The following is a 14,037-nucleotide window of genomic DNA, read 5'->3' on the forward strand; positions in this document are numbered from 1 at the left end:
GTTGAACTGTTTTATACTTGTAAAAACTTTTGTTCTGACGTTAGCTACGCTCTTAGAATAAACTTTAACAAATATTTGAATATCTGTAAGAATCTTTTACGTAATAGACGTAAATTTGTATCTAGATTAACGGTTTAAAGATATTTATTATTAACCTAGATTATATCGGATTATCTTAAATCTCGCTAAAATGTAGTTTTATAAAATTATACTTGTCTTTACTTTTAACAAAAACTCATCACGTTCACTCATTTATTCAACAAACTCGAACGAGATTAAGTTTTAATTATCTTGGATTAATTATCTCTAAAAGAATTTTTAAATAATAATAATGATCTGGTAATGCGGATGATAGTCCATCTTAAAAAATTTCTCGCAGCTTTTCTCCTTAAAGCTACTCGAAGTCGGTCAAGCACTCTCACGATCGTTCATCTTTAATGCATATTTTCTTTCACAAGTGAGAACATGTCAACGAGCGCATTTTCTTTCTTTTTCTTTTTTATTTTTCCTTACCTATGCATGCTAATATACGTAGGGCAATAACTTCGAACCAACGATGAACAAGCTTTTGGTATATTCGATAATTTCGTAGCATGAATATTCCATGAATATCGTCCCTACCGTAAACTTTCGAAAGCTCCGTGCCTTCGAAATTATTTACTCGCAAACGAAGCTCTCCATCGAAGTCGTTGTCTCCTGTCGAATTTATCGGTCGACCACGTCTTATCGTAAATATAATTGGCTCGTTAGTCGAGTTAAAATAGGACACCCTGTATATATATATATATATATATGCAAGTACACTATATACCGTATTATACCGGTTATCATCGATAACAGTAAATGTAACTAGATTCTTATTTAAAAAAAAATTCCTTTTTTCTTTTTATATGCTTATCATACTTTTTATATGATATTACTCATTAAAAAAAAGATTCGTAAAAATTTCGTACTATCTAATATAAATTGACTACTATTTCGCTTTACACTTATCTCGAGACAACCTGTATTTGCACACGAGCAGCAAACCGCTATGTAAACTCTTGATCCCACTAACAAGAGATCACGCGATAGGCTTTCCATGTTACCGATCGATGCAAACTCAGCTTGCTTTTTATTCTTCTAACGTATGTAGGATACGTGACCTTCCTTAGTATATTTTAACTTCTTTACGAGCTGTACAAAATGCAAGACTTACGACTTACTTACTTACTAAAAAGAAACGAACGAAATAAAGCGACCGACTACAAATTAGTCTCACAAAACGTGGATTAAATTTTGATTTTGAACAGACTTAAAATACGAGGTTTTAATGCATGAAGTGCATTTGTTATTACGTTTCTTACCAACGAGATATAACTTACTTAATAGAGATAAAACGAGGAAGATAAAATTCTGTGGAAAGGACAAATATTTGCGAGGAAAGAATCACTTAAAATATTTGGAAGTTTATCAAACTATTAGGAAAAGATTAGGAAAGAAGAACATAAATGATTCCAAACTTTGTTAGCAATGGACAACAAATAAACCATTAGAACGAAGCATCAATGGATTACTTTGGATTACGAGGAAATACACAGAGAAATTATTTATTAGATACTGCACAGGATAAGGAAAACGTATGCAAAGCAGCAAACAGCTAACAACAAATCAGGAAATCAGAAAAATCTCAGAGGAATCCTAACTTGAACATAGAGAGATATACATTCGACATCACTTTTATTCAAGTATCATATCCATAGTTTAATCTTCCTCCTCCTCGGGTGCAGCACCACTAGAGCCCTTACGCAAGTTTTTCCTCTTTACACGGCCTGGTCTGCCACTTCCAAATGGAGACTTCAAAGAGAAGTCAATGTGCTTTTGCGAATCTAATCGTACAATGAAGGAGGGGATGTTCACCACTTGTTTGCGCACCCTGAAACGATACACCATCATTCGGAACCCTCTACAAAATCGATTACTTTGCGATCACTATTACACCAATGAATGGATTTTATCGCTAGATGTCTCGAAAATGTTAAACTTGAGCACAATACCGAATAAGGATGAAGAGTTTCAATGCTCCAATAATATCAACAGACGTTAAATGTTAATATTTAACTAACATTTAAGTGGCCTGTGTGAAATAAAGTAGCTTCAAATTTTTTAATTATTCGCAGTCGTTCGGTTACATATGCAGAAGTTCCCCATTCAATTGAAGTCAAGTTTTTATATTATTGGTCAAGTCAGGAGATCAATCGGGTGAACTGTCCTGACATCTGCAGTAGCAAAAATTTTCTGTTATAGCATCGGACGATTCGTCCTTACATGAATCAGATACGCAAAAATATACGCTTCAATAATCACAGATTGAGACATAAGCGACTTGTCTCCTGGGATGAAACTAGACAAAGAATTATCCTTGCCCAGAGATTAACCAGGCGTTTTATCTCGCCTTAAAAGATTAGAAATTATCCGCAAATTTACAGATATTTCTTGCCCAAATATTAAGGCTACGATAAGCCTACAAAAGATATTTATATTCATGCATTTTTAAAAACTCACCTAATATGACGTTGACGGATCAAAACTCTGGCATGATGAATAGACTTAGCAAGACCCAATTTAAATACTTGAGTTTGAAGACGTCTTTCCAAGAAATCTTCTATTTTCAAACCGAGAACGTAATCGAGTTTCATGTGTCCCTCGTCCAACACACCGATTCTCACTAAACGACGCAACAATGCGTTACCTAAAAACAATCGACAATTGTTAGAAAGAAATAATATGTTAACGTTTATCATACGTATATTTAGATTCCTAATATCTCAGAACTTAATATACTCCTCAAAATTGTTAGGTCAAGAGGTGTCAGAAAATAAAGAATTAATTCATCATATAACCTTGAAATACCCTACGCTTCTTTTAAACATATTCTATAATTTTTAAAAACTTTATAATCTAAAAATCTAATAAAATATGTTGAAAAATATATACCTTCGAAAAGACGTTTTGGGTCTTTTTCTTCGAGCGTAAGAAGTTCTCGAGCAGCTTTACGAATTTTGGCCAACGTATACTTGACTCTCCATACTTCACGTTTATTACGAAGACCATATTCACCGATAATTCTCAACTCCTGATCCAAACGTGCCTTTTCATAAGGCCGCCTGGGAGTTACATAGGTCTTCGAAAAGACCGAAGGAATTCGTCCGTTCACCATTATCGAAAGATCGTTACCTAATATAAGAAAAGAACGAATACTTGTAAAAACCACGTGGTGATTCGAACGAGAATGTATTGGAAAAAAAAAACGTTAGCAATCAAAATGGCGACCACGTTCTAGACAAATTTTTTCAGACGGAATTAAAGATAAAAAATATATAATTTCTTGCAAAATAATATAAATTCTTAAAGTAGAAATCAATAAGCACACATTGATAACAATTATAAAACGTTTAACAACAAAATAATTATTAAAATTATCTTACCTCAGAACACGCTTGAAGCAACGACCACACGGTACCGAGACACCGACGAAAATGGCCGAGCCTACTAAAACCGGAAATCATTTCCCAAGCGTGAAGCAGCGCCAACGTTAGCCAATCGCGAACGACCGGAAACTACTGCAGCACCTCCTGCGGTCATTTTTCTAACTCCTGAAAATAAATAGAAAGATATGCATTTTATAATTTAATTATGATTTGCAAGATAATGGAAACATACATACATTTTAATATCGTAATTATATAATTTAAATATTACATTTCATAATATGATATTTCGTAATATATTTAATAATATTTAAACTATATAAATAAACAAATAGAATTGCGAAAATTAATTTCGCAATTATCACAGATTCATGTTATCTAATATTAATTGTATTTTTTTTTCTTGATTATTATTCGCTATTTCTTTGAAAAAGTATGTCAAGATTCTATTTCATCATAATTCTAATCAATGTTTTAATGTTAATTAAAAGTATTTATATTATCATAAATAATTATATAATTTTTAATTATCGAAATAATTCAACGTTGCTAACGTTAATTCTTATTTATGTTATTTCTCATATTCTTTGTTATATACAAAAACATTTTTAATGTTATTCAATACGTTGCAAAAACTATTGGTTGATAAACATTAACGATGAATGCTTTGCTCACAAATATTTTGTACACGCGTTTTATTATTTTTCGCTCAAAGCAAAATATAATTTTATTGTCTATCAATTGTACGTAGAAATATGTATAAATATAATAATTAAAGAAATACTTATAATCATTAAATCGCAAATATAAGTAATAAATAATATAACGTAAAATAATCAGATCTTGACTATAGTAGTAGAAGAAGAAAATGGTGTGTTGTACATCTCTTAAGATACAACCAATGTAACTTATTAAAAATGCCCTTGAATGACGAAACGTTTCGCGACATACTTCGGATAAACGAAAAACATAAAAAATTAAAGCAAAAGCTGTTAAACAATGCCTCAATTATAATACATCATAAATAGCCGGTGAACAAAAGCATGAGATTAAATATAGAGATAACCTAATCTATATTCTCTAAAGAATTTAGTATTTATTTATTCTTTGTTATCGCTATGATACGTGTAAGACATTTGTTTAATTTATTCATTTCCATGTTATCAACTTATCAAGTTTAGAATACATGTACACGTTATTCTTTCTTTTATTCCAGTGACGGATAAATACGTCTGTTTTCAGTAGAAAATCTAGATAATCTAATAAAATTTTTGAACATTCTGTGGAAATTACATTTTTCTCGTGGATTAAAAATATGTTAGTGCTATAACAAGTTCGTATATACAATAATATTTTGTTGTTCAGATTATAATGTTTAATATCTATTGACGTATAAAAGATTATTATGAAATCTTATTTCCTAATATAGTAACATATCTAATGATATGAGACCAAGTAAAATTATACTAAAATTAAAATTACATTAATACTCTTAGTCATTTCTACTTATAAAAAAGTAACAGATTATAAACTCAACAATATATAATGAACTTCCTATATTACGTTTATTACTAAGTCACGTTTAAATCACGTTTCTCTCGAGTATTTTTTGATATTTTTATATGACAGTACTTTGATATGCAGGGTCATTCAATTGACCTGGAGAGAGGAGAAACTCAGATAACCAAGGAAGTAAGTATTCGTCACGCTTTAAATGACTTCAGTATCTTTAGTGGCACGAGACAGTTAAGAAAGGTTTTATTTTATTGATTTGCTGCATAATAAGAGCTAGAGTATAGTGATTCTTAATTTATATTTCGCAAGCTTCCAATCAATTACTAAATATTAAATGGAGGCTTTAGGAGCCGTAAGTATTATTATTTTAAAATTGATATTTTTTTATAATAAAATAGCATAAAAGGCACATAAAATCTTATGATTGTAAATCTTTTGCATTCAAATTTGCAATTGAAAATTGTTTTACTTTTTAATATATGTTACAATATTATTATTTATATTTCATTTGAAATTTATATAAATCTTTGTATATATTGTATATATATCTTTGTATATATATCTTTATAAATATCTTTGTCGGTATTCATGGAATATAATATACGGAATTGTATGCAATGTATAAGTAAATTTTCATAAATAGAATATATAATATATTCTTTTGTGTTAAAAAAATAATTTATATATTACTTATTGAACACATTACTCAAAGTAATATGTAAAGAATAGTTTTATCTAAAAATTAGTTATAAAGATTAGTTAGCTTAAAAATAGTTTATCTAAAAATATTTGTATTCTATGATCATCCGGCTTATGTCGAAATTGAAAGTCACAAGACGAGTATATTCTTTGATCATTTTTCAAATAATGATCAGTTAATTTCAAAATAGTGGATATAGTACCAAATCAATACCAGCATACATTACATGTATATCATCCAAATGTTATGAATAATAGGACATGAAATAGTTTTGTCATCTTATTCATAACCCTGATAAATAATTTTTATTATAAAAAATAGCAGTTATCAATTATTTCAAAAATAAGTTCACGAACAATATATGTTTATCTTCGCAAAAGTATGACAATTCTGAGAAAGATGACCCTAGAGCTTGCATTATAAAGATAATTATATTGACCTTTGAATGAGATTACTATTCACGTGAGGAAACTCGTGCGAGATATCACGTATAAAGACATAAATTTAAGTGATAAAAGCTGGAATATTTGTAATTTAGTATTATATTACACAATGAACTTGATTAATTAATTTTACGATTGATATAAGCGTTTACACATTAACTAGCTTGTGACTATAGAAGAAAAAAATAAAATAAAAAATATATCTTTACAGTATCCCGTATTAAAATCTTTTCTTGCTGGCTCATTTTCTGGTACTTTTTCAACAATTCTATTTCAACCATTGGATTTAATTAAAACTAGATTACAAAGCAGAGTCAATACTCATGTTGAGTAAGTAACTAACAAGATTATTGATAAAATTAATCTACTTCGTACATTAGATATAAATTTATCACGCGTAACTGTTTACAGACCAACAAGAAATGGGATGCTAACAACAATTGTACATATAATAAAAAAAGAAAATATATTTGGATTATGGCGTGGTATGACACCAGTAAGTAATACAATGCAAAGTATATCTAATATGTAAAATGAATATGCTAATTGCATAGAATAAAGAAATAATTATTTTTTTTAGTCTATAACTAGAGTCATCCCTGGTGTTGGACTCTACTTTTCCTCTTTGGACTGGTTAAAGCATACATTACAGCTAGAAGAACCACTAACACCTCTACAAGCTATATCGTTAGGTATTACGGCTCGGTCTATGTCTGGTGGTTTATTAATCCCAATTACTGTTGTTAAAACGCGGTTTGAGGTACAAATTTGCATTAAGTAACATTCCAATATGATGCATTTATGTATTAGCTTTTACAAAATATTCTATATTATTTAGTTATAATATTTTTATAGAGCGGCGTTTATAAATATAATAGCGTTGCAGAAGCTTTAAGGCTTATATATAGGCAAGAAGGTATTAAAGGCCTGTCCAGTGGCCTAGTACCAACATTACTTCGCGATGCACCATACAGTGGTCTTTATCTATTATTTTATACACAATTAAAACAAGTAGCTGCTCATACAGGTAGCTTATAGTGAAAATAAATTTATTAAAAGTATCTTCTTAAATGCTAATATGCACTCTTCATTTCTTAGAGCTCGTTCATCAGAATGCCTCTGTACCAGTGCACTTCAGCTGTGGGGTTTTAGCAGGAATTTTTGCTGCTATTGTAACGCATCCACCAGATGTTATTAAAACGAAGATGCAACTTTATCCGAATGAATTTAAAACTATTTACAGTGCCACTTATATTGTATATAAAAAATATGGAATTTTAGGATATTTTAAAGGAATTGTACCTAGAATGTTAAGAAGAACACTAATGACTACGATGGCTTGGACTGTTTATGAACAGGTATATTTATACTAAGTCAAATTTTTGGTATTATTTGATTATTCACATAATTGAATCCACCCTTCAATTTTACAGATTACACGAAGCATTGGGTTAAAATAAAATTTAATAAATTATGTTGATTGGTATAAATAGAAAATTTTATACCATGTGAACAATTATTTATATACAGTATTAGAAAGATGCAACGTATTGCTCATTGTATTATCAATATTTGTATTTATTTAATAAATTATATATTTTTATAGATTACCTAGTTAAATATGTATTTTTATAATACAAGTGTACAAGATAATACCAGTCATTTAATGGTTTTTTAAACTAATCTTTATCTGCATTTTATGATTGTTTTTTTATGTTCTTTCTCAGGTTCATTTTATTAATTTCAAATAACAATATTACGAGTATTACAACGTAACCTATGGACAATTTACCTTGTTTGATTGGTATGTATAGTAATGTAACAATTACTTTCAGATGTAAATAAAATTGCAATAAAATAACATTCACGCATTATTTAAAGGCCGATTTTCAGCAATTATTAATGATTCGTTAAAATGACGTAAAGTACTTTAAATAAATTCATCCACATTTATATAAAATTCATGACTTTTCAATGTGAAGATTATGCAAAATCTTTACCTTAATAATACATAAAGCAGAGTGCACGTGGATCTGTCGGACTGGTTATTCCCATTGCCCTGTCTTCGCTCTGAAAATAGAGAATCCATGTTTTAAAAGTTAAGATTTAACAAATATCATTTTCATACGAATCGCAATTACTTTCAAACGATTAACATAATTCCCTTATTGTAGCTGTTGTTAACCTCATTATGTTAAATTCTTAAACAGAAATAATATTATATTTCAATTATATGCATAAGTAAGCAATTAATAAAATTCAAAGTATCATTCTGATTGCAGCCTTAAAATTATAAAAATTTATGTTTCTCCCATTATGATTTATGATTATCGTCAAAAAATAGTAGAAAAAATAAAATAAATCAATTTTATAAAAAGACATTTAGTTCATATTTTAGATCTAAAATCCGATATTTCTATCTCTATGTGTTATAGGATACTAATTAAATTATGCAACACATAAAAACGTTTCTGTGCTGCAATACATAATGATAATATTGAAGTTGAAATTTATTAGAGTAAACTTTTATATTTCTGTAAGTAAATATTTAAAAAGCAGATTATGTAATAATAAAGAAACATTTATATCATTAATGAGTTGTATAAATATAAGACATATATAAAATATGTATCTTCTCTATCAAAGCTGAAACGAAGGACATGGCAAACTGAATAATATGAGACTATATATGAATGAGGGAAGTCCTAGGAGCAGCTCAATTTATGATCCATATGGCCTCTGTTGTGATCCTTTTGATTGATGTAGGATAATGCTAAAGAATAATCATTTCACCCATTTATAAAAATTATAATTTTGCCCGCACCCTAACCATTAAGAACTAAAAGTGTAAATAAAGTGACACGTGCAAGGAGGGAAGAAAATATTGCATATGATACACATTTCTCATAAATTGTAAAAAGGGGAGTAGTAAGAAATTCCTTATCAAATAGAGGAAAACGAATGTTTAAATAATCAGTTAATACTGGTATAATATTTATGATGACAATTGAATCAATTTCGTATTTTTAACTCACTGGCTATGGAAATAACAGGAAAGTTACTCTGAACATTTAAGTTCGAAGTTTGAAAGTACTACAATTGATCTATCCAATTTCTGTTCTCATAGATATCATTAATATATCCCTAAACGAAAAACTCTCAGATAAATTATCATTGAAAGTCATGTTGATAATGCTCCAATCAACTGCAATTAGGAAGTAAGGAAAGTAATAGCAGGACTTTGTTATCATTTCCTTTAAGCACTAGCACTGAAGTATCACTCCAAAAATAAACATCATCAATTTCAAAAAAGTCTAACTTTCCTAAGAAAAGGACATGTTTGGTATTATCATTCCGATATAAATACCTCAGAAATGCGTAGCAGAAGCTAGGTTTGTATAGTCACAGTCACACAGGGCACTGTCGTTGCAGGTCTACGGAAGTAGGCACTGTTTCCTCCACTAAACCACTAATTTCTTTTCGACAAAAAAGCTATGCAGTCGTTGATATTACACAATGATTTACTGTATTTAACCTATGAAGACATTATACCGATCAAAGCAAGCATAGGTATACCTTCTCCTATCTTGCTCTGTAGACAATATCTATAGTACTACATGATAAATATACCTTTCTTTTGTGAACGACTTTACTACTCCTTGCTCGACATTACCTCGATGCAGCTTTTTCAAGCTATATGTTACATAGAATGAGCTCGTCACATTGAAAATAAAATGCTGTACAATCAGGTCCATATGAAATTTAGTAAGAGCATTTCTCCAATTAATAGGCAGGATCAAAGACTGGTACGTTGTGACTGTATGCGATTCTTCAAAATCACAGATAATTATCATGTACATATTATGTGCATCTAATGAAACTCACCTGGTAAAGAACCTGTACAGTAAATGAGACGAATATATCGTTAACTGTTTAGTGCATACCTGGCTTAGTTCTCACTCACTAACCAATCAAGAGTAGTTACTTGTGACTTCGACTTCGAGATCGATGGCGACGACGATTATGATGACTGGAACTTCGATGATCCCGATTTCCTATAAACGATTAAACGCATCTATATCACGTCATTACGGATAAGTTATTTTTTATTCGAATTTCGAAAATTGATTAACTTTTCGTACCTTTATCACGAGAATGACGTCGATGATTATCGTCATCACGATGTCGATCATGCTTCTCTCTAGATCTGCTTCTACTTCTATGTCCAGAATTCCTGTAAAACAAATTTTATCAAGAATTTGGCAATTGGATTTTTTTTTTTTTAAATATATATCATGTAATTATTTAAATATTAACCTATGACTTCCCGAGTCATGTCTACCCTTGTCGTCGTCTATACGTCTACGACGTTTATCTCTTTCTCTATCTCGATCTCGATCTCTGTCACTTTCTCTTCTTCGTCTATCAAGTTCTTCGTTAGCACGTGCTCTCTGTTTTCTCTCTTCTTCTCTTTTCTGTTCTTTTTCATCCCTTGCTTTTTCACGTTTATTCTATACAAAACAAATTATTTGCATTTATTTAAAAAACAGTTAGTTATTGACGTTAATCATTACAAACATTATCTGATTTTAAATGTACCATAATTTCTTGAAGAGCACTTTTTAATCTTGCATAACCCACATGTTGTTTACCCATCAAATGATCATCAATTCGTTGTTGAGCATCACCCACAATGAGGAAAGCGCCACATACGTCGCATACTTCCATTTGTTTTTCTTGAGCAGCGGCTAGTTCAGCAGTCTAATAGAAAATTAAATATTTAATAAAATACTTGAAACAATATTTATAAAGAAGGAAGAGTCCTATTAAAAACATACTTGATTATAATGACTATTATCATTAGACTTTCTAAGGGTTTCTCGTTCTTCCTTTAATTGATCGCAAAGTCTCATTAGGCCTTGAGCTTGTTCTACATTTCCTTGAATTCCACTTTGTTCTGCCTCTTCTACTAATTTATTTATCTTCTCTGTGAGTAAAGCTATTTGTTCTTCGTTTCTTTGAGTCTGTGCAGGAGTTAAAGTAGGCTGAAAAAAAATATAATAACATTAAAAACCTTAATAATTTATATTACTCTTAATAACGATCGGATACATACCGCTTCTGTTCTTCCAATAAGAGCAAGACGTTGTTTGCCTTTGACAATCTTTCTTTCAACCTCGTTCAACATACTTTGACAAAATCTAATAAATTCATCCTCATATTGCTGTTTACGATACGAGTATGGCGCTTTCTCAAAAAGTTCTCTCGCTTCATCGTCATGTACTCGTGAACAAGCTCCAAGGTCAGCTCTCGTATTTACGAACAAGTCATGAGGACAGAATTTTACCAAATATAATTTGCAAAACTATAAAAAAATAAAGCGTAGTTCTGATTAAATAACGAAGAAATTAACCATTAAAATGATATTAAAAGCATCGATCGAACACAAATAATGTGTTCGTTGAAAGAAACGAAAGATTAATTTTATTAACGTAATCATACCTCAGGATCCTCCCAATTAAGTTCCTTCGGTTTTTCATTGGGAAGCACATTTCTGTTTCTTCCCATAAGCTCATCAAGTAAAGCAGCAGCAGCGGCAGCAGCCATATTTCAAAAAATGACTCAACTTCGAACGTTAGGTGAAAACTCAAAACGTCGGATAATGTCGTCCAGATGACATTAATGGCTACAAACGGAACGGTATATTTCTCGGGAAACTCGAACAAAACGAAAGGCGAACGATAAAATAATTGAATGTTAACGACGTTTAGAAAAATTCCACGTAGTAATATATAAACGGATCACTGAGAACGATGATAAGACTCGGTAATTTTACAAACACTTTTACACTGTAGATGACACTAGCGTTGTAAACAGATATGATGCTTCAGTCACGCGACGCTGTGGCGCTGTAATCAAAGAGAACTATATTTTGTAGCAATCAGTCACGTGATGTTGTGGTGCTGTAATGGTAGAAACCAAGGAGATCTATATATTCCGTGTCAGTTAGGCCATCTAGTTAATAGAGTCTAATATTTGATATGAGAGAGGTTATATAGAAAAATAAAATGAATCGTTTATTATAGTTTTGGAAGCGAAGCTTTTTGAAATCTCCGTATCAATTATAATCGTTTTGCGTTTTCTTATTTAGCTACAGAATATACCTGCATGGGATATATAAACAAGGTTAAATCAATCATCACATAGGCAATATCAAAAGCATATGAATTTACGTGTCACTGAAGACATTGAGGTTACCTTAAACTTAAAGTTGATTGGTCAGCTCAATCAGAAAAAAGACCAATCATATCAATCGATAGATATTTCTTTCTTTCTTTCTTTCTTTTTTTTTTTATAAAAATATTCCGAACAAAATTTCAACAAATGTAAACAATTACAGTATAATATTGTATATTTAACAATATTGTAAGACTTTCCTACATAACAAATAAAATTATTAAACAATGATAGTTGGTAATTATATAGAAACATCGTTATTTTGTACAATCGTTTAGTACATACAGTTCTACCAATCTAATCATAATGTATTAATCTGAAAACCAATAAAAATGCGATTACATACTGCGAACTTTAATTCGAATCAACGGCGTCTGTATCTGCGATAAAAAATTGTCGTAAATCGATAAAATATTCTAGTAGAATTTTTAATGGTGTTAATACGTAAATTAAAAATCATTTTTCGAATCATACATATACATATATATACATACATACATACATACATATGACATATAACAATGTCAGAAATACAAACAAATCGAGAAAAGAAAAAAGGTTAGAAGATAAGATTATTTTTTTTTGTATATGTTGATAAGTATAATCTATTTGTCTCTTTCAATCGTTTAAAGAATATTTTTCATTCCGTTCGAAGAAAGAAGCTTTCCGTATTATTTCGATGAAAAATAATCAAATGAAGGAACATACCCGGTGAATATCTCATTTTGTGGATGAAATATATATATATATATATAAAGAAAGAGAAAGAGAGAGAGAAAGAGAGAAAGAGCTGCGACGCAACAAAATCGTATAGAAGAAAGAAGAAAAGAGTCGCAGACGCCTCCGGTTAACTAACTTTCAAATAATGGACGCGCATTCCACAGGGAGAGAAAAAGAGAAAGAGAAAGAGAGACAGCTTATAAATAGAAAATATACTGCAATTTCCGTACGACGAACTCAAAACCGTAATTTTGCTTCCTCGTTAATGATGCTTCCTATAAACTTACGAAATACAACTACTTTACGTAGATTCATGTTGGTACGTATTGAATGCAGGAGAAAATGCCGGCTAAAATATAATTTTTCTATTTTTTAATTTTATTTTGTTTTTTTTTTGCTTCCTTTCTTTACCATTAATGACGTTTCATTCAACACTTCGCATAAATACTTTTTATATCTTTGGAACGTATTGAATGCATGAGAAAAAATGATGTCTGAGGTATAATATTATTTTTGTATTTTTTTATTTATTTTGTTTTCTCTTGCATTCCGTTTTACATAGTATTTTGCGTAGTTACATTTTACACCGTCGGGACGTATTGATTGCAAGAAAAAATGGCGCCTAAAGTATAACGTAATGTTTGTACTTTCCGATTTATTTATTTTTTCTTTTGCATTTCTTCTCAAACAGTACTTTGCGTAATCACTTTTAACGTCGTCGGGACGTATTGAATGCATGAGAAGATTGTGCCTAAAATATTTGTATTTTCTAAAATTTTTTTCTTTCGTATTTCGTTTTACACAACACTCGACGTAGTTACATTTTATATCGAAACGTATTGGATGCTTGAAAAAAAAAATATCTATAAAAAAATATAGATATAATTTTTATCTCTTAATTATCTTTTTTTTTTCTTATTACGTTTTAGAAAAACGAGAAGAGAATATATCG

General features: G+C 30.1%; 2 protein-coding genes and 1 long non-coding RNA gene across 27 annotated transcripts; 2 read left to right on the forward strand and 1 right to left on the reverse strand.

The window, feature by feature from the left end:
- Nucleotides 1-1,702: 1,702 nt before the first annotated feature.
- Nucleotides 1,703-11,991, reverse strand: LOC127061861 (40S ribosomal protein S9). Of its 22 annotated transcripts, XR_007780988.1 has the most exons (10): nucleotides 11,631-11,990; nucleotides 11,245-11,493; nucleotides 10,967-11,173; nucleotides 10,728-10,889; nucleotides 10,446-10,639; nucleotides 10,271-10,362; nucleotides 9,496-10,183; nucleotides 8,270-8,329; nucleotides 8,129-8,198; nucleotides 3,469-3,635 (listed from the first exon to the last, which is right to left on the reverse strand). XR_007780988.1 is itself a non-coding variant. In XM_050989401.1 (8 exons), exons 1-7 carry the CDS (start codon nucleotides 11,733-11,735, stop codon nucleotides 10,110-10,112), a joined length of 1,083 nt encoding a protein of 360 aa, XP_050845358.1. In that variant the 5' UTR covers nucleotides 11,736-11,991; the 3' UTR covers nucleotides 7,686-8,198; nucleotides 10,097-10,109. The 22 variants fall into 22 exon arrangements, 5 of the variants coding, with proteins under 5 accessions (XP_050845367.1, XP_050845358.1, XP_050845296.1 ...); XR_007780996.1 differs by lacking the exon at nucleotides 8,270-8,329 and having other exon boundaries at nucleotides 10,097-10,183; nucleotides 11,631-11,991; XR_007780994.1 differs by lacking the exon at nucleotides 8,270-8,329 and having other exon boundaries at nucleotides 10,073-10,183.
- On the forward strand, nucleotides 4,317-7,735 carry LOC127061931 (mitochondrial glycine transporter-like). Of its 4 annotated transcripts, none has more exons than XM_050989460.1 (8): nucleotides 4,317-4,597; nucleotides 4,687-5,162; nucleotides 6,340-6,458; nucleotides 6,540-6,624; nucleotides 6,709-6,888; nucleotides 6,984-7,155; nucleotides 7,227-7,486; nucleotides 7,562-7,735. In XM_050989460.1, exons 2-8 carry the CDS (start codon nucleotides 5,109-5,111, stop codon nucleotides 7,586-7,588), a joined length of 897 nt encoding a protein of 298 aa, XP_050845417.1. In that variant the 5' UTR covers nucleotides 4,317-4,597; nucleotides 4,687-5,108; the 3' UTR covers nucleotides 7,589-7,735. The 4 variants fall into 4 exon arrangements, with proteins under 4 accessions (XP_050845417.1, XP_050845408.1, XP_050845433.1 ...); XM_050989451.1 differs by having other exon boundaries at nucleotides 5,115-5,162; XM_050989476.1 differs by adding an exon at nucleotides 5,295-5,337 and having other exon boundaries at nucleotides 4,318-5,162.
- A 92-nt stretch (nucleotides 11,992-12,083) lies between the features above and the next one.
- LOC127062010 (uncharacterized) lies at nucleotides 12,084-13,405 on the forward strand. The gene is made up of 2 exons (XR_007781046.1): nucleotides 12,084-12,923; nucleotides 13,021-13,405. It is a non-coding gene; the product is annotated as an uncharacterized LOC127062010 (long non-coding RNA).
- Nucleotides 13,406-14,037: the final 632 nt, after the last annotated feature.

Source organism: Vespula vulgaris, chromosome 1 (genome assembly GCF_905475345.1).
Source record: "Vespula vulgaris chromosome 1, iyVesVulg1.1, whole genome shotgun sequence".
In the NCBI taxonomy this organism is placed as follows: domain Eukaryota; kingdom Metazoa; phylum Arthropoda; class Insecta; order Hymenoptera; family Vespidae; genus Vespula; species Vespula vulgaris.

What these genes read in the sequence shown, in the direction of transcription:
- LOC127061931 (XM_050989451.1), top strand. An exon ending in AGAGTCAATACTCATGTTGA is followed by an intron (nt 6,459 to 6,539) that starts GTAAGTAACTAA and finishes AACTGTTTACAG; the next exon opens with ACCAACAAGAAATGGGATGC. An exon ending in ACAAGTAGCTGCTCATACAG is followed by an intron (nt 7,156 to 7,226) that starts GTAGCTTATAGT and finishes TTCATTTCTTAG; the next exon opens with AGCTCGTTCATCAGAATGCC.
- LOC127061861 (XM_050989401.1), bottom strand. Translation starts at nt 11,735, where the DNA reads ATGGCTGCTGCCGCTGCTGCTGCTTTACTTGATGAGCTTATGGGAAGA. An exon ending in TTAATTGGGAGGATCCTGAG is followed by an intron (nt 11,494 to 11,630) that starts GTATGATTACGT and finishes ATTTTTTTATAG; the next exon opens with TTTTGCAAATTATATTTGGT. An exon ending in CATGACTCGGGAAGTCATAG is followed by an intron (nt 10,363 to 10,445) that starts GTTAATATTTAA and finishes TTTGTTTTACAG; the next exon opens with GAATTCTGGACATAGAAGTA.